The sequence below is a fragment of the Balaenoptera musculus genome, chromosome 7, assembly GCF_009873245.2.
Source record: "Balaenoptera musculus isolate JJ_BM4_2016_0621 chromosome 7, mBalMus1.pri.v3, whole genome shotgun sequence".
NCBI lineage: Eukaryota > Metazoa > Chordata > Mammalia > Artiodactyla > Balaenopteridae > Balaenoptera > Balaenoptera musculus.
Window position 1 is genome coordinate 42689888 of NC_045791.1, and position 24579 is coordinate 42714466.

The 24579-nt window shown below is 41.0% G+C and overlaps 1 protein-coding gene across 13 annotated transcripts in view; it reads right to left on the minus strand.

The window, feature by feature from the left end:
- RBMS1 (RNA binding motif single stranded interacting protein 1) overlaps window positions 1–24579 on the minus strand; it is a 210039-nt gene that overhangs the window by 74986 nt on the left and 110474 nt on the right. For 11 of the 13 annotated variants that reach the window (XM_036857075.1, XM_036857069.1, XM_036857067.1 and 8 more), the window contains one exon: window positions 17895–18070. In XM_036857075.1, coding sequence (XP_036712970.1) covers window positions 17895–18070 — 176 coding nt within the window. The remainder of the gene's footprint in view (window positions 1–17894; window positions 18071–24579) is intronic. The other 2 variants (XM_036857061.1, XM_036857072.1) reach the window with 1 other exon arrangement.

The window sequence follows — 24579 nt, forward strand, 5'->3', positions numbered from 1 at the left end:
CATCCTGGCAAGGTGACTATCCTGGGAAGGTTTAGAAAGCAAGAGCAAGACAAGTGGAGAGTGAGGGGTTGCCTGATTTGCTGCAGTCTGAGGTCATTTATGAAGTGTCACCTCGTCATTTCTCTTCAACGTGGTATTAAAATTCTTCCTGGACATTTGTAAGTGGTGGACCCACAGAGGAAACCTTGGTCTGGCAAGTATCAGAGGTCAGAAAACCACCGAATCTATATATAGACAGCCCTCGACTTAACAGTGGTTCGACTTACACTTTTTTGACTGGTGCAAAAGGGGTATATGCATTCAGCAGAAACTGTACTTTGAATTATGATTTTTGATCTTTTCCCAGGCTAGCAATATGTGATACTGTCTCATGATGCAGGGCAGCAGCTGAAGTTCCAGGTCAGCCACGTGATCACAAGGATACACACCCAATACACTTATAACCATTCTGTCTTCCACTTTCAGTGCAGTATTCAATAAATTACATGAGATATCCAGCACTTTATTATAAAACAGGCTCTGTGTTAAATGATTTTGCCCAACTGTAGGCTAATGTAAGTGTTCTGAGCACATTTAAGGTAGGCTGGCCTCAGCTATCATGCTCAGTAGGTTAGGTGTATCAAATGATTTTGACTCAGGATATTTTCAATTTACAATGGGTTTATCAGGACATAATCCCACATTGTATGTCGAGGAACATCTGTTGTAAGACTGGGGTATAAATGAACCCTATAAAGAAATAAAACCAATCCTGAAAAACTCATAAGCGACATGTCATTACTGTCTATGCAAGCCCAGTAAAGGCTGGTGCTGTCAGAACAGACATCCAAAAAGAGAGGAAAGCAGAGGGGAGGGAGAGAGGAAAGTAACTGTGGCATGATGACCTACTTCTGAAAGAAGAATGTTCCTTCAAGCTCAAGCCTAGGAATTTATCAGGAACTTGTAGTAGATAGAGAATAAAGCAGTTGCATAGCCCACAGGAGGTTTAGAAGCCAGAGCCAAGTATTTTAAACTGTGATTTACTGAGCCACCAAAACACAGGTGAAATAAACTTCTACAGCTAAAATACATATCCAGTAAAGCTTCTGAATGTTTCCTGTTTTCAAACATTAAAAAGAGGGACAATTAATTCAAGGCCAAAGTGAATTCTAAGTGAGAATGGGTATAAGAAAAGCACAGTTTAAAAAAGCCTTCCTGGGACTTCCCTGGTGGCGCAGTGGTTAAGAATCGCCTGCCAGAAGACCTAAATAGACATTTCTCCAAAGAAGACATACAGATGGTCAAGAAGCACATGAAAAGCTGCTCAACATCACTAATTATTAGAGAAATGCAAATCAAAACTACAATGAGGTATCACCTCACACCAGTTAGAATGGGCATCATCAGAAAATCTACAAACAACAAATGCTGGAGAGGGTGTGGAGAAAAGGAAACCCTCTTGCACTGTTGGTGGGAATGTAAATTGATACAGCCACTATGGAGAACAGTATGGAGGTTCCTTAAAAAACTAAAAATAGAACTAACATACAACCCAGCAATCCCACTACTGGGCATATACCGGAGGAAACCATAATTCAAAAAGACACATGCACCCCAATGTTCATTGCAGCACTATTTACAATAGCCAGGTCATGGAAGCAACCTAAATACCCATCGACAGATGAATGGATAAAGAAGATGTGGTACATATATACAATGGAATATTACTCAGCCATAAAAAGGAACGAGGGCTTCCCTGGTGGCGCAGTGGTTGAGAGTCTGCCTGCCAATGCAGGGGACACGGGTTCGAGCCCTGGTCTGGGAGGATCCCACATGCCGCGGAGCAACTAGGCCCGTGAGCCACAACTACTGAGCCTGCGCATCTGGAGCCTGTGCTCCGCAACAAGAGAGGTCACCATAGTGAGAGGCCCGCGCACCGCGATGAAGAGTGGCCCCCACTTGCCGCAACTAGAGAAAGCCCTCGCACAGAAACGAAGACCCAACACAGCCAAAAATAAATAAATAAATAAATAAAATTAAAAAAAAAAAAAAGGAACGAAATTGGATCATTTCTAGAGACATGGATGGACCTAGAGACTGTCATACAGAGTGAAGTAAGTCAGAAAGAGAAAAACAAATATTGTATATTAACGCATATATGTGGAATCTAGAAAAATGGTACAGATGAACTGGTTTGCAGGGCAGAAATAGAGACACAGATGTAGAGAACAAACGTATGGACGCCAAGGGGGGAAAGCGGCGGGGGGATGGGGGTGGTGGTGGGATGAATTGGTAGATTGGGATTGACATGTATACACTGATGTGTATAAAATGGATGACTAATAAGAACCTGCTGTATAAAAAAATAAATAAAAATCTAAAATTAAAAAAAAAAAAAAAGAATCCGCCTGCCAACGCAGGGGACACGGGTTCGAGCCCTGCCCCAGGAAGATCCCACATGCTGCGGAGCAAATAAGCCCATGCGCCACAACTACTGAGCCTGTGCTCTAGAGCCCACGAGCCACAACTACTGAAGCCTGCGTGCCTGGAGCCCGTGCTCCGCAACAAGAGAAGCCACCGCAATGAGAAGCCTGTGCACCGCAACGAAGACCCAACGCAGCCAAAAAAAAAGAGCCTTCCTTTTCCTTAAAGATGTCAACCAAGCTAAGAGTTGCTGGGAATCAGGATTTTGAGTATTTGCTGATTTTAATGTTTACTGACAATCAGGGAACAGCTGTGCATCCACTTATGTCTTCATGTCTTTATAGGGCCATGAAGAGGTTTTCCTTTCCAATGGAAATGCCATTGGATAGTCAAAAATACCAGCATTCCCGAGAGAGCCACTTTGATAAGAATGATTGTGGTACAAACTGATAAAAGAAGATGACCCAGCAAAGTCCCATCTACTGTGATTTTAAAAGGGGATGTCAAAAAGAGAGCACGAGAAACATTTATTTATATTTCTTTCCATAAAAGCTTGAGACTGCTGGCAGAAATATAAGTAACACCACAAGATAGAAATAGATATGGAATTCAAGGTGAAGGGAAAATAAACCCAGGAGTAGAGTTACTACACAGACACGCGAACCAGAAAGTGAAGTCCCACAGAACTGCCAACAGGGGATGCAAATTTGGCCTAGAACTTCCTAGCAGTCAAAATGAGAAGAAATACAACAGTTACAAAACTAGTGTTCGTCAGAGTAAAAGCAAGTCCAGGGCTCAGGAGAAGTTCTGTGTGTTCCAGCTCTGAGGCCAAAAGAAGCCTCCTCCTGTAGGTCTTCCTGAGGCCACAAGTTAGGTGCAAAGCCAGGTCAGATGACAGCACGGCGCCCGAGTACCCCGGTGGCGTGTGCAATTCTACCAGGGCAAACAGCTCTGTGGTTACCATACTACACTCTCTGCTGACTCTGCAGCATCCAGGGATAAAATCCACACTCCCTGGAACAGTGGTTATCAAGTTGGGCTCTAAAGAGGTGCTTTCGGAGTTCCACCAATTTTCTCTTGGAATTCAATTTCTTAGCCTTTAAATACAAAAACCAAAACACCAGACAGCCCCCACAAAAACCCCACCAAGAAAACCAAACAGGAAACGCAAGCAAATATACAGCACAACACATTTTATCACACCGATAACCACCCTCACATTAAGTCTCTTCAAGGGCAGACTCTGGGTCAATGTGTCTCCTGCCATCCCTTCTCGTACATTTGAACTGCTTAAAAATGAGTCACCGATTAGGAAAGTTCTAATTCTGCGTTGGTATTCTGGAAATTCAAGCCTTCACACGTCCATTCATATAAAATTGTACAAATAACCTACACATACATCACGTTCAAACAAATGACAGGCCAGGAGCAGGTACAACTAGTTGGCGTACACCCTCACCATGACCATGGCTATTAAGCCACCTGTACAATAATAAGCATTGAATCACAACAAGGTAACATCATTAAGACTGGTCCCAACCGTACTCTGAGGTGCCCCTGGTCTGACCTTTATACCTATCATGAGGCATGCGCGAATAGCTGTATTACGTCAAGGTCAAGACAAAAAAACTTCCGGTTCTTTCTAGCTTTTGGATCAGATTAATTCAAGACGATACTAAGAAGATAAAATGAGCTGTTAGAAGATTGGTACCTCTGCAACTGCTTATGGGTGTTAAGTATTTTTCCCTAATACTATACCGCCAAAACGGAAAACAGAAATATTCTAGATGTGAAGCTGTTGATACTGTTCTGCAACCGTCAGAAGTCCCAACCTCAAATTTCTGAGTTCATCAAACTGCCTCATCATTCTCCCTGAAGAATTTTATAAATGTTACAAATCTGCATTTATAAAATACATACTAAAAAAAATACTGGTTTGAAGCATTAGTATAGGTAGTTCTGTTTAAAATTTCATTTGACCGAAGGCCTTTTCTACTAAAAAATTTCGAAACCCCCTCTGGCTAGGGTAGTCCTATTAAAGATAGGGGGATACTGATCCCGTCAACCCTTGGAGATTGGGTGGGGCCCATCATTTCCAGCACTGAGCAGCCTTGCCTGATGATATGCCAGTCTAATCTAATCTGATAGCAACATAATCGAATACAAACACTCTCCTCTTCTACGTGTGCCATGACAAGGTTGGGAAGCTCTGTGATGAACAAAGGAACTACAAATCCTTCTGGCAATTTTTCATAAATCTGATTTCTTCCAACAGCTTTTGACAAGAGCTGCAGTGGAGAGGACAAAGCTGAGTTCTTTGGCAAGAAACTGAAGTGCAGATATTTCATACTCATGATTAAGGGCAGAGATGAGGGTAGAGTTTCATTCACTCCTGAAAAGTAAAGAGAGAAATCAAGATATGGGTGGTGGGGGAGAAGATGGGATGTTTTCCCAGGCCTGCCACTTCCTAATTTTGACTCCAAGAAGGTCACTTAACCTTCTCTGAACTGCAGCTTTCTCAATTATAACATGAAGGGACTAAATCAGTAGCTCGTAACAGGGATTGAACATCAGAACCTCCTGAGAGCTTTAAAAAATACATAATGACAGCAGTAACATTCATACGTGCCAAGAAATGTTCTGAGCACTCCACATGTATTAACCCGTTTAGTCCCCACAAGAACTCTGTGTTGTAGGTGCTATAAGACGTGAGGAAACCGCGGCACAGAAAGGTTGAGAAATTTGCCCAATTAAGTGGCAGAGCCGGGTGGAAGGATCCAGAGCCTGAGCTCTTTAGTACAACTGCAGGCTACACTGACTCTCTCCATATGTATGTATATCTGAATCTTCTGACTCAGAATCTACTGAAGGGCCTGGACATGCAAATTTTGAGTCTGGTGAGCACTCCTCGTTCACAGCCACTTGAACTAGAAGAGATGTAAAGTTCTGTGATTCAGCCTGGAGATGAAAAAAGTGCCACAGGCTTTTTAGTTAATAAATGTTCAAATTCTTTGGCCTCAAAGATCTCAGTCAAAATTGAATGGGTTTGGCTTTTAACAGTAAAATTGCATGGTATGAAACAACAACAAAAAAGATAATAAAGAGATAGTAGGAAAAAGTTAGGAAACAAAATGTCATCTAGCTAGTTAAGTAGGCAGACTACACAGGGTTACGTAAGTAGATTAAGTAATGGAGTAAAACCTAAGCCTATAAACGGGCAGTAACAATAATACTTTCATAATTTTTGGCTTAGATTTGGGGGTGAAGATGAAACATTTTGGAAAAACCCTTGGAAAGTATCAGTGCTCCCATCCAAATGGGCCAGAGGTCTCTTTGTTCCTAGGATCGCAAATAACTGCCTCTTTGTTTCATCTTTAAAGAAACAATCCTTATGCTACCAGAGTGGCCTTTGGAAAGATGGAACTCTGCACGTACATGCTGATACAGTAAGTCCCCTACATACGAATGAGTTCCGTTCTGAGAGCACGTTTGTAAGCCCAACAAAGTTAGCCTAGGTACCCAACTAACACAATCAGCTATATAGTACTGTACTGTAATAGGTTTATAACACCTTTCACACAAATAATACATAAAAAACAAACACAAAAAATAAAACATGTTTAATCTTACAGTACAGTACCTTGAAAAGTACAGTACAACAGCTGGCGTACTGGGGCACATTCGCATCTTTGAAAGTTTGCAACTTGAAGGTTCGTATGTAGGGGACTTACTGTAATCCAGAAAATGTTCGTTTTTCATACAGATTCCCTCACAGACGTCTGAGTAATAGAGTCAGAAAGATGTTATGGCATAAAGAGAAAACGAGGAAGACAAGTGATCCTGGTCCCATAAGCAAGTTTAACCAATTTAGACAAGTTTAAGCCTGGTATGGCCAGGTCAGTGAGGGCACAGACGGCCAGGAGGAGCAGGAGTCCATGTCCCCTGGCACAGCCATGAACTTGGTCAGGTTTGTTTGTGTTATGAGTGCACTTCCCCTCTAATTCTAGATACCCCATTTAGGGAAATGTGTCCTCCTCTCCTCCCACTCAGTCCCATGGCTCTCTTACAAAATCTCTTCTCAAAAGTCTCCAGTCTGAAGCCAAATGGTCCTATCAAGGGAGTTGCAGAGCATGTGATTAAACAAAAAGCAACTTTTTAAAAAGTGTAAGTCCCTAAAACTGAACTATAAAAAATTATGAAAATAATGACATGTTGGAGGAATATATAGATCGAATGGTTGACCATAAGGGCTATATTGGCGGAAAGTTTCCAATACACAGTATTCCAGCTGACAAATAATCAGGTTTAATTACTAGTCTCTCTTCTGCACTGAAGATTCATCAGTCTGGAACTGACGTGTTGTTTCTTTCCACTTAATAGCCATATCAAAAGCACACAAATTCATAAAGCAAACAGGTACTCAATTTGAATTTGCAGAGAGTAGATGAGAATTTGCAGGCAAGAATAAAAAACAAGCTCTTCCTCCTGACCCTTATATCTGTTAAGGGTACCAAACTCCCAGTTTCCTACACTCAAAATCTTACACTCATCGAATCATCTTCCTCTTTGGACCTACCCTCTTCCCAGTGAAGTACAAGCCTTCTTCTGGGATAAAAGAACCCCATGATATGGTCCTAGTGAAGACCAGACAAGGCAGGCAGCCAGGCTAGTACTGGCTTTAAACCTGGGCTTGAGCTGCTCACCCAGCCATGAAGACTCATTCAAATGCCAAGCTTTTCTTGATGCCCGCCCAATCATATGCAATCACGCCCTATCTTGTAATCTCCACAGCACTTTCTGACTCTCACATGATACACCACATTCTGGTCTACATGATGTGTGAAGTTTATTTTCCATATAAGACAAGAACCTCCCTGAGGGTAGGAAATGTGCCTTACCCAGTGCAGTATCTAGCAAAATCAAAGGCATGATGCTTAATAAATAATGGAATTCACCACTCACTTACTTCTACTTTAATTTCTCCTCAGAAGAGGTTTGGTCTTATGCTTTAATCAGATTTATACTTCTAGTAAAATTATAATGCTATGTTATGCCATTTTGTAAAGCACTGTTGTTTGGATTTGTTAGATGGGGATCCCTAAAAGAATGTTTCTTTTTGTAATGCACTAAGACCCTCAGGCATCAAGCAAATGACATACCTTCTCTGTACTGTGTAATCTCAGGAAGCACACTAGACAGCTAACCAGGAGCTGAGCTGTGTATAACCAGCTACATTAGAAGGGATTACTTTGTTATATGTCAGGAAAGATGAGCTCCTCCTCTATCCTCCCGCCTTTACCTTGAGCTTTTGATTCTGTTGGCTACTCAAGCGGACTTAAAGAAAGCTGATTTTTCTAACAAAATCTTGTTAAATCTATCATGGCTGAATATCTCTTTTAGGATCCTGGAGAAATGAGTCTTTTTATAGCTTGTGGTAAACAGAGGAACGTGGGCACTGATGAAGGGAGGATGAAGATAATGAACTGGCATCCAGAGTATGTTTGGGGAAGTAGAAAGCACAGTGGTTCGGAGTACGGGCTCTAGAGTCAGACTGTCCAAGCTCAAGTCGAAGCTCTACCATTATCAGCTGAATTATCCTGAGCAATAAGAGGAGAAAACTTCTCTCAACTCCATCTTTAAAATAAGGATAACAGTCAGACAGAGAAGGCAAACGTCATATGATAACACAGGTGGAATCTAAACAAATGATACAAATGAACTTATTTACAAAACAGAAATAGATTCACAGACATAGAAAGCAAGCTTATGGTTACCAAAGGGGAATGTGAGGGGGAGGGATAAATTGGGAATTTGGAATTAACAGATACACACTGCCATATATAAAATAGATAAACAACAAGGTCCTACTGCATAGCACAGGGAATTATAGTCAATATCTTGTAATAACCTATAATGGAAAAGAATCTGAAAAAAGAATATATATTTTCTAAAATTTTAAATAATTTAAATTAAAATTTTTTTAAATTTATTAATTTAAAAAATTAATTAAAATTAACTTTAATCAATTAATTTTTTAAAAGAAGTTAAAGAAATAAAATGGGGATAACAATACTGCTCATAAAGTTGTTCTTAGGATTAAATAATAAAACATCTGGCACAGTCCCCGGGACACAGGAAATATCTGTCAAAGGTTAGCTGCTGGCATTATTCAGGTGTTTACACATTATACAGAAATGTTTTACATACATTTATTATAGAATGAAGATGGGGAAAGATGAAGGGAGAGGTTGTACATTTCTAATATTCATGCTAACCCATTAAGGAAATTCTAAGTCAAACCAAGCACAATTGCCAAATATAGACTTAAGGCTTTTATTCCTGATGATACCTTCAACTTCATTTAATGGTTAAACACCCCCAACTTGCTGCCACAGAAACCTAAGGTTCATACAGAGGAACAGGGGATGAACATAAAGTAAAATTCATCTGCTCTCACAGGGAAGGAGAGGATGCTCTTGAAAAAATTCTTGTGATTCTGGCCATTATCTGCAGTGTTGGCTTCCCAATTAACTTCTGCTAAGGCTAACATCGAAATTGGTTTGCCAACAGTGTGTGCAGTATTTGGGCAATACAGGGAGGAAGGCTTTTAATCATGTCTAGGAATAACAAAACGAAACCCTTAAGAAAAAGGTCAACTGACAGTAAGGAGGGTTGGCTAAATCTCTAAATATCCATGCTTACCAGCAGATTTTACACAGAGAATAAATTAGAAAATAGACATAATTGAGGTTTTCTGCCAAAATATCAAATGCACGCATGCAGTAGGTACTTGGCAATAACTAATGTTTGAGGTTTCAACTACTTGTGATGACACTGAAAGTCTCCGACCTGTAGTAATTTTAAATTTTGCTGCGGTATGTATTTGAAGCGTGGGCACTCAGACAGAGGGAAGTGAGTCATGCAGCCAGTGAAGAAGCGTAGCCCATCACCCAGGGTCCATATTTCAAGAAGGTTTTGCTCTAATTGTGTAGCAGTAACTCTCAAGAAGGGATTAAATATTGTGTTAATTTTTGAAAATTGCCCACCCCCTAAAAAAAGCCAACTGATAGTTCTAATGATAAAAATAAAGAAAGAGCAAAGAGAGGTCTAAGAAAGAGATGGTTCTCTACTGGAAAGCAGGTATTTGTGGAGAATTTTTTTGATGCTGAAATTATTTTTGTGAAATTCTGGGATTTCCAAAAGTCTTCAGACGGTATCTTGGTACGTCAAAGATCTATTGCACACGAAGTGTTTCTTAAAGTGCCAGAATTCTTTCATACCAAGAAGGAAAAGGAAGCAATTAACATGAACAAGAAAACAAACGATTTTATATGGCTTATCCAAGAGATGACTAGGGAGATACACACTGCTAAATACACACTGTTGCTCCTAAACTCTGAAATCTGCTTTGACTTCCATTTTTAGAGAAAAAAAAAAGATCACAAAGATGATATATATCTTGCTCCGGGTCTAATGCATCCTGTGTTACTCTTTGACTATATAGACTCTGACTGGAATATTGTCCATGAAGAAAGAGTTACATTACAATTAATGACTCAATATTTTGATGCAATAGATTGGCACACCTTTTTAAAAGAGTGAGATAAAGTCTGAAAACTTCACATCTTAGATCACACTTTTCAGAAAATGCCCAATTGTCTTGGTCTAAGCCCTCTTTGAATTATTATGTGTCACCCTCTTATGCTAGTAATAGTAAAAGAAGCCAAGTCCCAGAAACTATTGCTAACAGTATTTTATGTTCTGAGAATCTTCTAGATCGATGAAGAAAGAATTATTGAGAGGATAAAAATTAGCTGCTTTACAGAACAAAAACATTTGGAACCTAAAAGAAATCCTATTATTTACCATATAAATAAAATCTATATATACGCAAGGAGCTATATAATAGCAACAGAAAGAAAAATGGCATGCATTTGCTATGATTAACCGTGGCAAACATCATCTTAACTCAATTTCACTTTTGGGGAGAGCTTTTTTTAAGTACTCCAGTCAATAAAACATTTTTGTTAAGGCACACATTTAATGAGAGAACTATTTTTTTATCACTCTATGTTTCTGTTAACTTTTCTTTTTCTGACTGTCTTTCAAAGGAATCTGAGAAATACAATTTTGCTAGATACAGTTTTCAGTACCCTTGTAAAATGCAATTTTAAAAAACCTAAAAACTCAAATGGCTTTGGAATACAATACAACTCAGTATGTCCAAATTTCAATTATCCTAGAGGCGGTGGATACCAAAGAAAAAACCATCTGTGGGTCTTTCATTGTTGATGTGTGTGACTTAAATACACTATGACCACCACCGCCGCTACCACTAAGACACTACTTCAACTTGCCTAGAAACGTCACTTGAAGGGTAAAGTATGCCTCAAAGAGATATGTCAGCTTCTAATTTAACCCTATATCAAGAGCTATGGGTCTGTAAGATTCACAAGTCTGACTTCAGAATAATACTGAATGTAGGCAATAAAATCTTTTGGTCCATGTCTTTCATGTCTGTACAGCTGTCTGAATACTCCAGCATACATCCATGTGGGCTGTGTGTGTGTGTGTTTCTTTCCTAAAGTAAATGTATTAATAACTTAGGGTATGTTCAGGCTTCTTGGACTGAGTCATTTGGGGATACCTGAATGGCCTTAGGTTACCTGGCTTTAAAGTCTCTCTTCAATTTGAAAGTGAGCATCAGATCACTTTTGGGTGGAGTGATTTTTCCTACTTCATCACAGGATCATTGTTTTGTTTTCAATTTAAGGTACTCTCATTTCATGCACTTTATATAAATTCCAAAGGATTTCATATATACCTGGGATTTCCTAATAGTGGGTCTGTCAGGCCCTTGTTACTTTCAGGGTGAACACTTAAGGTTTAACTTCCTATTAGGGTTAAAGGTTGATTAATTAAGCATAAAAAAACTGTATATATCTTACTAGAATGCCTTCACTTTCAAATTTACCCTAAAAGTAGCCTAATGATTTTGAAATAAAAGGGATGATCATTTTATTCCAGGGTAGAGAAAAAAGAACTTTCAGCAGATAAACTGCTTAAGAAATTTTAGAGTTACAGAGATAAATGGAAATGTATAAAGAATTATTCCTTATCATTTCAAGTTGTCCATTTTCCTAACAGTTGCCCTGACTTTTTACTATAGCCAGAACTTAAATTATTCTTTTAAAGTCAGTGTTCAACAGAAAAACTAGTGGTTTCAGAAAAGTATTTAGTTCAGTGGGCCCTGTTTGTGGGTCGTACGAATGAATAAAAGCATGGCCACCTCTGGGAAACACAGGGAGAGGCTGGAGTTTAGGGTTTGAGAGAGAATCAGTGAGAGTCTGTGCCCTTCCTGCGCACTCTCTCTCAGTTAGTGCAACTCACATTTTCACTTTATTCAAAGCTAAGGCCTTACAGTCATTTTAAATCATGCTTCAGTCCCCGCGTTCCTATCTCTAAGGCGCCCTGCAGTCCCAGTGCCTCTCCCCTCCATCTCCTATCACCACCCTGGTTCAGGGTCACGTCAACTCAGCCTATGACAGCCCCCTTCTCCAAGCCAACCTTCCGACTTCTGTCGTAATTACCATTCTGAGAAAGAAAGAAAACACGGAATTATGCTTCTCTTCCACTCCAAGGGCCAACTTCTCCTCTGTAACTAACGAATAGACTCCAAACTTCTCAGCTTATTATTCAAAGTGCTAACGATATGCTCCCAAACTGCATCTCGGCCTCTCCTTGCTCTGCATCCACACTCTCCACTCCGGGCACCAGGAGCCCCGGCTAACGAACAACTGCTGAATGGCAGCTACGCACCAAGAAGTGTTCTTTGTGCTTTCTTAAACATCCAAGCACGCTCACATCTCTTGGGCCCTTTCGGAGGCCTGGAGGACACTATCATTTCCACCCCGCATGAAATCTCCCTTGTCCTTTAAGGTTGAGAATCGTCTCCTCCCTGAAAGCTACCCCGATCCCCTGGTATTGAGGTTTAACGAAGACTTTCTCTGACCCCTCCCAGAACACTGCACTGATTATAACATTTACTTTATTCTGTCTTAAATTAGGGTTGGCTGTTTATGTCTGCCTCTGTTGATCTGTGCAGCTTTTCCGCTTTGCCTTTTTAAGAGTTGCATTATATTCAAAAGAATAAGGAAAACTTGCAGAAAACAGAAAACAAAGCGCTAGGAAATGAAAATATACTGGATATTACAACCAGGGAAACATCCTATATCAAAAATATTTCCTTTTAATTAGTAATAGGCTATTATAATATTATAAGATAGATTTAATTTCACATTTATATAAAAATCATGTTTTACTGTACTTTGAAATGAATTAGATATCTATTGAATGAAAGGGGAAAAAAAACCCCAAAACAACTGGTTGACCAAGGATTGGTTTGGGAATGAGAAAAAGGTTGTAGAAGGTGGGAGGAGTAGAAATACCTCATCTTGTTTTAATATCAATAGACTGTTTTTCCTTTAAAATAAGCTGTTGATACACTGAGTTATGCAGACCTTTTCATGTGATGTCAATATCACAGAAATGTCCATCCTTGGCCAACAGACACCCACATATTTGCTCCTACTGCAAACCAGGAAGAACTATGGACCAAACCTTGCGCCCAAATACTGTTTTTGTTTGTTTTTATTGGACCAAATATTATTTTTAAATTTTCAGAAAAAATAGTTGGGACACAACAAAAGATTTTACAGTATTATGACAAGGAATAAATCAAGGGTGAGTGGCATGAGGATAAAACTAGTCTTTTGTGAGTGAAGTGCTTCCACCCTGCCCTCACCCCTTGTCCCCCCCCCAAAAAATGCCTCAGGGAGAGAAGGTTGGTGGTTCATGTTAATATAACCTATTCTCTGGCTTTCCCAGCTTTCAGGATCAGAATCTGGTATTTTCTCCTTAATTTAAAATGTAGGATTACATATAATTTAAATTTAATCTAGTAGTTAGGATTTTGAGGAGCAAAGGCTCAGGCATGGAGAGACTAATATTTGCTCAATGACCTAGACTGTGGACCAGCTCCTTTCCTTATATTACTTGATTTAATCCTAATCACAACCTCATGATATAAGCATAATTTGACCCCTTTTACAGGCTACTGACTGAGAATAAGGTACTTGCCCAGCACTGCGGTAGGTAACTCTGGGGCACCAAAATCTTGCCACCCTGACCACCATGAGTTTATACTGTAGGTAAGAAATCTGTGAAGATGATATGCTGTCAGCATTACACACAGTCACAGACATGTTGCTACATAACAGGCCCTTGGAGACAGAACTGTATGGAAGTAACATGCTGACTGGGAGGTGGGGAAGCATAAAAATAAATAAGGAGAGGTTAGTGTGGTCCACGCATGAAGGAGGCAGGGGGAGCTTAGACTCGACCTTGGAAAATCAAGAACGGGCAACGGAGAGGCCCCTGAGGGGAGGCGGCAGCAGGAACAAATGGTTCTCGCTTGTCACCCCTCAGGGAGGGAGGGAGGGAGGGAGGAACCACCCAATTCTTCTGGCTCTGAGAATGAAGACAGGCCAAAGAAGAAGCCGCAGGGCTTGGTGACTAAGAGGATAATGGGAAATAGCCAACACTGCTCCAAAGCTTCAACCTGGGGAGAGTAAATGTGGAAAAGTGACAGTTTGGAGAGGAAGGAGATAGTGTTGAATCTGAGGTGCTAGTAAGATATTCAAGTGGAAAAATCTGCAGAAAATTGGAAAGAGTGGAGAATAACCCTCTGAGAGGATGGGGCTGCAGAGGAATAAGCCAAGAAAACTTAAATCAAAGAGCAAGGAGTTGAGGATATGTGGACAACATGAAAACAAGCCAGAGGAAATAAGGGAGATGGAAGACGCCGCGCAGTTTCAGCTGAAACTTGAAAGGAAAATGCAAAGGGTTAAGGCAGTGAGAAAATGGCAGCACCAGCAGCCCTCGGCTCATCTGCCTAGAAAATCTGCCAGAGAAGTTGGAAGGGCAACACAGTCAGGCAAAGTTTTTTGTTTGGCTTGCTTTTAGAGAAGGCGGAGAATGAAGATTATCTAAAGGTCAGGGGATAAAAGATGAGTCCTTTCTGTCACCCAGCTCATTCCATTTCCTAAATGTGCTGGTTAACTGGACTGATGTCTTCTTTTTGAGCAGATAACAGTTTAGAAATAGGGTGCAGAGCTGCAGCAGCAAGAGTGGTCACGAGGTCCCAACAAGACTTCCTATATATACAACACATCACAGTGTAGAAGTTCGCTAGAGCTGGTCAGCTTCTTTCATCAAATCCTCTTAGAAGATTGATCTCCTTTCACTCCCTATCACCTGGCCACCATCACCACTGTCACAGCCCTGCCCAGTCCTTCAGACCAGTGTCCTTCAAGTCACCGAAACTGACTACCCTCCAGTGTGAGCCCCCTTTCTCTCAGCCATGTTGACCTACACTTTCCAGTGTCCCGAGTCCCTCTTTGACTTGGGCTGAGGCTGTTTTTTCACTGCCATCTCTTGCGTTGACATCTGCTTTTTCACTGTCATTTCTTCTAACATTATAGCATCTGTATGTTCTACTCCAAACATAGCTTTTTAAAAATACTTTGTCTCCCTCTTCAGTTTTCACAATCCTCATGTCATTCTTGCCTTCAGGTTTCATGCATTGTTTTTATGTTATCAAGTCCCTGTTGCAAACATTCTTAGGTATCTTTTTCCATTTTTCTGTTACATAACCCTCTAAAATATCCAAGTCCCCTAGAGACCCAAATTATTTGTTTCAATTGTTGCCCCTCCTACAATTCACGTTAATTTGTAAATTACAGTGCTAAATTTTTATTTCTACAATTTTTTTTTTTTTTAGAGCTATGAATTTACACCTATCTTTTCTGAGAAGCTTCTGAAACTTTTCTAAAAAATCTCTAATTATGTCCACTCAGTTTTTTAAGCTCTAGGATGAGTCACTTTTCCATAAGGTTCTTGTCACTTCCATGTGGCCAACTAGCTATTCTTTACTGGAAACAATTAAGTCCAGAACCAGGAATGCTCCTTTTTGCTCTCTCCACATTTTAAGACACAAAATGGTCAACAAGACATATCTGGTACTTATTAGATCCTCTGTGTTAAATGGAACGAAGTTTTCAGCAGATATTGACATAGAGTTCTCTATTACTGTATGTCTCGCCTCTGTATAATACATAAAGAAAACTATCATCAGAGCTAAATATCAAACCTGGGGTTTTGCAAATGATAGGAGAGAATGAGTGGCAAGCCATTATTGCTGCTATCGATAACAGCGAAGAGACTGATATCTACACATGCTGAGAAAATCCACAAATGTCAAAGAGACCAACAACAACAAAGGAATGAATTTTTCAGATAAGATGATCAAATGCTCTTCTGCTGCATTTGGAATATGATTTGACTCAGTAAAAAAACTGCTGGTTTAATTTTTCAAATACATATTTACTGCATATAAAACATGGTATTATTCTATTATTTTATGGTTGTTTAACTCTATCCCCTTAATGTTACAACTCACCTTACAGGATTCAAAACTAGCTGAGGAACAATTTGTCTTCTGAAATCCTTTCCCCTTCTCTTACACCTCAAGAATGTGAGGGTTAGTTTCATTCTTTTGTGTCCTACAAAGTTATATTTTTAGCTCCTTAGACTTTAGGTGCTCTATCTACCTGTAATTATGTTGCAAAAGCAGAGGAAGATGCCTGTAAAGGTCAACAGCAGACAAGATAGCAAAAAGGCCTATTTGTGGTCTTGAACAGCTGCAACAGGGCAGGGCGTGCCTGGCAAAGTTCCATCTGACTCTGGTCAGGCATGACAAACCCCAAGAGCTGGACTTGCTTTCAAAGTCATCCCTAGCACAGGACATTATTTCACTGTCCTGGGAGCAAAGGCTGCAGTCAAAGTCCAAAGGGGCTGATCAGAAGGGTAACACGGGAAAGGCGGAGGGAGGGTCCTGAGGGTGATGGCCTTCGGAAGGCTCTCCAGATGCTGACGAACCACCTCCCGGTGTCCCACCCTCCTCTCTAAAAACACAACAGAGCAAAACCACCATCGCTCCTGATGGAAGGCCAGATGTTACTTTTAGTTCCAGTTTGGAAACGCTGCCCAAGTAAGTTTTGAAAAAAATTTTTTTCTTAAAGCAAGAAGTAATAAATTTATATTTTACCCAGTACAACAAAAATAAGATGCTATTAATCATATGTTTAGAAACGGAAATACTTTTCAGGGAACAGGAAACATTCTTTAGTGGACGTCCTTTTCCACAGTTATATAAAGTTCTGTTTGTGAGGGACCATGATTGTCTTTGGATAAATAAAAGAGGCTGTTGTACGTGTAGGATTTTATAGCTTAAAGTGATTGGAGGCTTTTAGTCTTTACACTGTGATCTTTGCAATGTACAGTGCTTCTGGCTCCTTGGTTTAAACTAGTGCTTTCTTCCTTAGTTAATGTGATTGTAGCAAAGTAGCATACTTATATTCTATTTATCGACAGGCATATAATGCAAATTTCCTTTGGAACAAAGTTATACATGTATGCACATTTCATCTCAGGACACAGCAAGGGTGGCAGTGAGAAGAGGAATAGGAACTTTGGGAATAAGAATGCCCAGAGCTGAGGACTTCCCTGGTGGTGCAGTGGCTGAGAATCCACCTGCCAATGCAGGGGACACAGGTTCGAGCCCTGGTCTGGGAAGATCCCGCATGCCGCGGAGCAACTAAGCCCGTGCGCCATAACTACTGAGCCTGCGCTCTAGAGCCTGCGTGCCACAACTACTGAGCCCGCGTGCCACAACTACTGAAGCCCGCGCGCCTAGAGCCCGTGCTGCACAACAACAGAAGCCACTGCAATGAGAAGCCCGCGCACCGCAACGAAGAGTAGCCCCCGCTCGCCGCAACTAGAGAAAGCCTGTGCGCAGCAACAAAGACCCAACACAGCCAAAATTAATTAATTAATTAATTAATTAAAAAATAAAAAAAGAATGCCCAGAGCTGAGCGTGAACAACCCGGACCACAAAACTACAGGTGTGAGCGAAGACAGACTACCTTTGCCCCCCTGGCATTAGAGTTTATACGCATTTAGGATTAAGTTAGACGGTAACTACCTTTCTGACAAACGGTGACAACTAAAGTTTCTCTTATGATGAGACAGACTGGCCCCGAGAGGTGCTTCCACAAAATATGAGCACTCCTCAAAAAGGAACCAGCCATGTTTTTAAACAATTCATAGCCTGCTTCTCATGCGCCAATAAAGTCAAATTCTACTGAGCAAATGCTCCAATTTATTTTATTATATAGGCATTCTGTTGATCGTAATGCTGACTGAAAAAGCGTCCAAGGACTCAAAACTTAGAAACCCTGTCAACTGTGACCAGAATGAGCGTTCACAGATTTGTCTTGTACTAAACCTCTCTTAGAACACAATTTATCTCACTCTGTAATATGATCAAGGAGATATTTAGGAGCTAAACACAAGAACAACTTCTACTTACGGCTGACACAGCTTCACCAGGTCCTGGTCTGTGGTGTTGGGAGGCAGCCCCCGGATATAGAGGTTCGTTTTGCTTAGCTGATCCCATCCTGAGTTGCTACTGCTACTACTGTTGTTATTACTGCTGGTGGTGCTGGGGCTGGGAGGGGCCATGGGGTGGGCTGGGACCAGAGACTGCTGGAAAACAAAGACGGCAGCGTTAGAACGCCAGACAGAACCGATTCGGCACCATTCAGAGGCTGTATGACCTCCCAACCAAGACGAAGTTACCAAGATACGCACACAGATTTATCTTCAGCTACTTTACCGCAGATTTTAATTTACACCTTAAAAAAGATCTGTTCATTCTACAAAAATACCCTCTCCTTCAACATGAATAACAGGATTTTACTCAGCAGAATATTCTCTACCTGCACCTGAAACAGGACTAAGTTTTTGTAAGATTTTATTCACATACTTTAAGGAACACATCTGATACTCAAAACGAACTTGCATAAAGTTATTGATGATATCATTTTAATCTACAGCCATTTAGAAATCACTGGACTTTTGAAAAGGTTTTTCCAATTCTGAAGGACACTTGATTGAAAGTTGCTGACAATTTTATTGAGATGATTCTTAGGGATTAACAAAAAAAAAAAGATTACTCTTCAAGTGTAAGGAAGTTAAGAGTTCAGTCAAGAGGCTCAAATAAGGAAGCCTTCACCTAGTTCTAAGACAGGCCCATGGCTTCCTTGAGACATCTGGATAAGATTCACAGGTCGGCTGCCTTTCGCTCTGGCTAACCTTGTGAAATTTAACCCCTGTGAGAATGGTGTAGAAGCTGGAAACCTTCCCAGGCCTGGCAGCAACCAAGGTAACTTTTACAAAGCCTGCAAGCCAGGCTCGGTGTGGTTTCAGTCGGCAGTCACCTAGGAAGAATGTCTGAAAATGTACGCACATCAGATAATTGTTCACCAATCGAAAGAAACCACAGTTCTCTGTCCCTATGCCACACACATGACCTTTGAGGAAGTTAAATGGTTCAGTTTGACATGGAAGTCAGCTCACCCCAAAGTGTCCTCACAGCAAATGCTCTGCAGTTTCACACCAGGACAGGAATTTTTTTTACTTCACATCTTCTAAATAATAAATAGACCAACCAAGGACATCACTGACACTGAGTAACAGTTTGAAGAGGTAAACTTAGTCGCTAGACATTCAACAAAATTTTCAAATCTTACAGCTTGATTTTTACCACCATAAACAAGAAAATGAGGCATCTCTAGGACACAGTTAAATTCCACTTTAGAAAGTTCAAAAAGTAGACCCCCTGCAATAAATATAACCTTGCTGACCTTGTCAGCAATCTCAGCTTTCCAGGATAGATTATCTGGCTCTGCACCCAGTTTCTGCCATGGCCACTCTAACTCCACAGTATTATCCTGAGGCACTGGGCTCCTCATGAATCTAGACATGTAACCATTTCTTCACGGCCTATACTATGAAGATGATTCTTCTCACTGCCCAGCGCCCTTGCTAAATTAAAGTCAGAGTCCAAACACCACTTTATCTCAAGGGATTCTTTTTCAGAAAGGAGAGTTGCAAGAAGGGTTAACAACAGTCAATGTATAAATGAAGGCTGAACTTGAACCAGGAACATCAGCACTGCTTAATCCAAAACAAAACCTGCCTGAGATCATATCCTATCAAATCTATTTGATTTATGCCCTTAATAAGCAGTTGAACTCAAATCCTTTCCTCTCATCCCTGTTTTTCTCTAAGGGATAAAAACTGCTTTCCAGGTATAAACTAAGCCCTTCTCCTGCTCTGCCACTGATGGCACCTCAGACCCCCAGCTGTGCCACACAGAGGTCTGTGTCCCTTCTCCAAGGTCACTCAATATAACTGCTAGCTGCAACCTGCAATCAGCCAGGCACCCTCTATTTCTCACTTCAGCGAAGAACAGAGGGGCTGGGAAGGTAACACATACATACATCGCCACCCTGTTCCTAGCCTTCGATTTGCACAAAGAACTGATAGTTGTAGACATCTAGGCAAGACTGTAGTTCTTCTTAAATCACCTCTGATTAACATCCGAGAACCTGTGCTTGCCTCAAACACAGCTTTTCACCATAGGACCTGGTGTGTTCCGCGCTGCAGTCGGGGGATGACACGTGGTCACCTGGGTAAGCCTTGTAGGGGTCTGACAGAAGCTGTGGCTTGGGTCCATGCCCACCTTGCAGTGGGACGACACCACCCAAAGAAAGTGAGCCAGCAGGCATCTGCAAGACTGCATCCCAAGTCTGCCTCAGCTGTCACCTCTGCTCTTCCCTGGGGTGGAGAGTGGAGTGTCGGGCATGGACTTACACGATGAAAAGAAACATGTGGACGTGTGAGTTATCTGGAGATCTCTCGGACCTGAAGGAGCAGGCTTTTATTTATGTATCCATATTTGGCAGAAGCAGAGCCGTGATCTACATAGCTGATGGAATGCATCTTTGACCGGCCTCCATATTTATGACAGCAATATTTTCCCATGCTGGAAGTAGGTGGGGAGCATATACAGTCTGTGCCTCCCCAATTTCTCTCTAACCTACTCTTTGGGGGAAAGAAATCTGCTAGTATTCCGATCCCAGCTGGGAGAAGGGAGTTCCCGAATGCATCCTGAGGAGGATGACTGGTCTCTGGTGAGTTCTGGTGACCAAGGTTAAACTCAAATGTATCCTATTATCAACTCTCAGAAATAGCTGATGACTAAAGAGAAGAAGCATTAAATTAGTCCAGGTTGTCCATTTTCCATTTTCTGGTACAGAACATTTTAGATCAAAGATTGAGTTTTTAGAACTCACTGAAATTAAAAATTTAAATCCTGATAAAGACTTCCTCATGTTCAAAGAAGAAAATGCAAACACAATAAAGGAGTTTGTTCCAAAATATTCAGAACGGGTTAATGCTAATTGTAAGAGCGGGGTAATAATTACTGTCATATCCTGCATGTTTCATACGTGCCAGACACTGTGCCACACGTCACAGTGCCATGCATCATCTTACTTAGTCCAAACGAGACAGATGCATTATTGTTCTCCCATTTTGCAGATCAGGAAACTGAGTCTCAGGAGACGCTAAGTAATGTGCCATGGTCACACTTTCAGTAGGCGCAGGGCTGCAATCTGAACTCAGATCTGCCGGACAACAAAGCCATAGCCCTTAATCTGTGCTCTAAATGGCACCCAAAACACTGTCTATATCCTAAACGAACTACTAATATTATTTCATTTTTCTGTTGCCATTCTTCCTGCAACTTAAATTATGAAATTCAAGTTTTTCTGAAATATGACACTTAATACCATTCGTGGCTAAGTTTTTTTTAAGAAAAAAAAGTCAAAGGTGCCTTTAAGTTAATGAGCAACAGTCAACTTGTGCTTTTTTTTTTAACAAAACCCTTAAAAAGGTCAGTTTTTAAAATTCAACCTTATAAATCTTTTCATTAAAAGAATTCTGCAAACAATTTTGGAAAGCTACAGCACATTACAGCCGAATATCAGAGTCACCATTTTAGGAAGGCTCCACTTAACCAGTGAAGAATGAAACCCTCACTCCCAGATTGAAATACAAACACTGACAAGTCTTTATCTACAACTTCAGAACCCTGATCAATTTAAAGCAATTACACTTTGTAGTCAAGTGCCTCAACAGCATGAACAGCAAACTTAAAAAAAAAAAAAAGAAAGAACAAAAAAGCTTACAAGTGGACGATATTTTATCAAACTCCATTTTCATCACTGGTTGTCCTTTTACATTTTGCCTCTCAAAACCCCTAAGCTGCCCTAGAATTTGAAAAGACACTCCCCACCTTCCACCCCTTGGATGAAGCCTGTGGACAATTTTCACAAATTCAACCTATTTATTTAAGGAACTGGGTGGCTGAATGACCACAGCTAAGTGCTGACCCATCCCACAAGAGCCTAGGAGTCTATAGCTCAGTCTTCTCTGGCCTCATCTCACTGCCTCAGGTCAGGTAAACAAGATACCTATCAAGTTATCTATCCAAGGGCAGGGAAAACAAGCTAATTCAGTTTTCACAATAACATTTAACTAGGCTGAATTCGCCTGCCTAAAGTGATAGAAAAATAAAGTTGGTGGTGAATAAATGGGTGGCTCTGTTAGCAGAGCCTCTCTGCACTCCCTGCAGGAGTGGGTGTGGGCACCAGCAGGAAGAGGGCTTGTCAGCACTCAGGGAGGACTTCCTGTGTGGACCACAATCAGGGAGGACTTCCTGTGTGGACAGCTCTGATGCCTCCATCCCGCCAGGAAAGCCCACTCACCTCCTGCACTAAAAGACAGACACGCAGCAACTACACGTACGGTAAATCTATTTCCCTCCCCATCACATCACCCCTCACCCCAATGCACATTAAGAAGTCTCTTCTATATAAATGTAAATCTAAGTCTTTTTTAAAAACAGGATTAACCATGTGTGAACTAAAAATATATTAGTAATCATGTACATTGTTGTAGATTTCTATTCAGCAAAGAACAATAAAAAAACAAAGACCTGTCACTATAAATTCTATTGTCTTATTTCCTTCCTATTTCTAATAGGCTAAAGAATAGTGCTCTGACCAATCTTATAGCTGAAGCTGTTCTTCCCTCACCCCCTCACTTAGTAACTTTCCTAAGAATATATTTTGAAGGGAAGGGAAACCTAGTATCTGCCTTTTAATTACCCTCAAGTCTTCTTTAAGGCTGTCATCCTTATAGTTTAAGGTTATAATCCATAATCCCTGTCCCCACCCTGCCACCCCCTACACACACACACACACACACACACACACACACACACACACACCCCACCACCAAACAGCAGGAAGGTTTACCACATCAACTATTTCCTTTATCCAGAAGCAAAATAATCATTACAGTTGCTCCTGAGAGCAGACAGAAGTCATGGACATCATCATTTCTCCAGGAAACAGTATAATAATCAAGCCTGGCGTGAACTGAGTACTACACAAAGGCACTGTCTACCATACTAATGCCATATACTGGTTCTTCTCCCAAAGGTTTCAAGATACAAAGGAAATTTAATAATTTAGGGGAATTATGGAACGCGGGTGGGGGGCAGATCATCTGAATAGGCCAATTTCGTCACAGTCAGAACATTTTTGTTGGTTTGTTTCCATTTAGACATCTGAGTGGCTCCAAAAGGGCTAGGAATAATAACTGAGAAAGATAAAGTTCCTGGCACAGGGAGCTGGGAAAGTACACAGCTGAGAAGTGGGAGGTGAGTTAGTGAGAGATGAGAAGCTGGCCAGGAAGCAGATGTTCTTCCGGGTAGGCCAGGAGGCGAAAGGACAGCACCGACATCGGCCCAGAACAATGGTGCCCCTTCACACATGCAGGGTCTTACTCACCCATCATGTGGGAAGGAGGACAAATGGGCAGATATCAGGCAATCCCATTGGATGCCAGGATATCAAAGCTTAAAATCACATAGCTAATTAGTTAATGAACCGGGTCCCATATTGCCACGGTCCCTTGTTTGGAAACAAACTTTGTAGCCTCCAACTATGAAACTGAGCAATAGGTTATTCAGTATTTTTTTGCTGGATTCTGTCTGTCGAAGCAGAGGGGTCCATGTTGTTATGTTAGCTATTTAAAAAATCTAAAACTAAAAATTCCCAAGGCTTCGTAATTAATATTCACTAAGATAGTTATCAAATCTCATCCTTAAATGTAAAGTTGCAATCTCTACATAGAAATCTCTTTACCTAAGTCCATCAGATAAAAAAAAAAAAATTTCAGACATGCAATGAAATTTTAAAATGTACCATTCCGGTGAGTGATGCAGATAACGGAGGAAACGAATGAGTGGGTGGGACCCGGGGTTGGTGAAAAATCTGTATCTCCCTCGCAATTTTGTTGTAAACCTAAAACTCCTCTTTAAAAAAAGTCTTTAAAAAACAAAAAAACAGGGACTTCCCTGGCAGTCCAGTGGTTAAGACTTCGCCTTCCAATGCAGGGGGTGCGGGTTCGATCCCTGGTCGGGGAGCTAAGATCCCACATGTCTCACGGCCAAAAAACCAAAACATAAAACAGAAGCAATATTGTAACAAATTCAATAAGGACATTAAAATTGGTCCACATCAACAACAAAAAAAACACTTTAAAAACAAAACAAAAAACAACATGAAGATACCGGACTGAAGGCATTAAATATAAGTTATTCACCTGAAAGCTGGAAGGCCAAGAAAGTAAGCGAGGGGCTTAAGACAATGGGTTCAAAACTTCCTCACCAGAAAGCACATTCATTAGGAAGGAAAAGCTTTTAACTGTGGGCTCCTGGCCTTATCTACCCTTAACTGCATCACGTAAAATGGTGTGGTATGGCATGGTTTCTAAAAGCAATAAGAGTTCAACCAAGTGCTCAATCCTGAGATGAGATGAGAGGGGTGAGAGGGCCTGGGACAGAAAGGCTGAAGGCAGCTTCACTGAGGCAGTAGATGGATGAGGGAGCTAAATATTAACGGCAAGTCATTAAAAACAGAGGAAGGGCAGTCCTGAAAGGGGTGGGTGTGTGGGGAGAGGAGAAGAGCCCACCAAGATACAGACAGGAAGCATCATTCCTCATGAAGCCAGCGAAAAGACCAACCTCTTTTCCTTGGTCTTTTCCCTTGGTTGGCTCAAGGGTATGCTAGGACAAG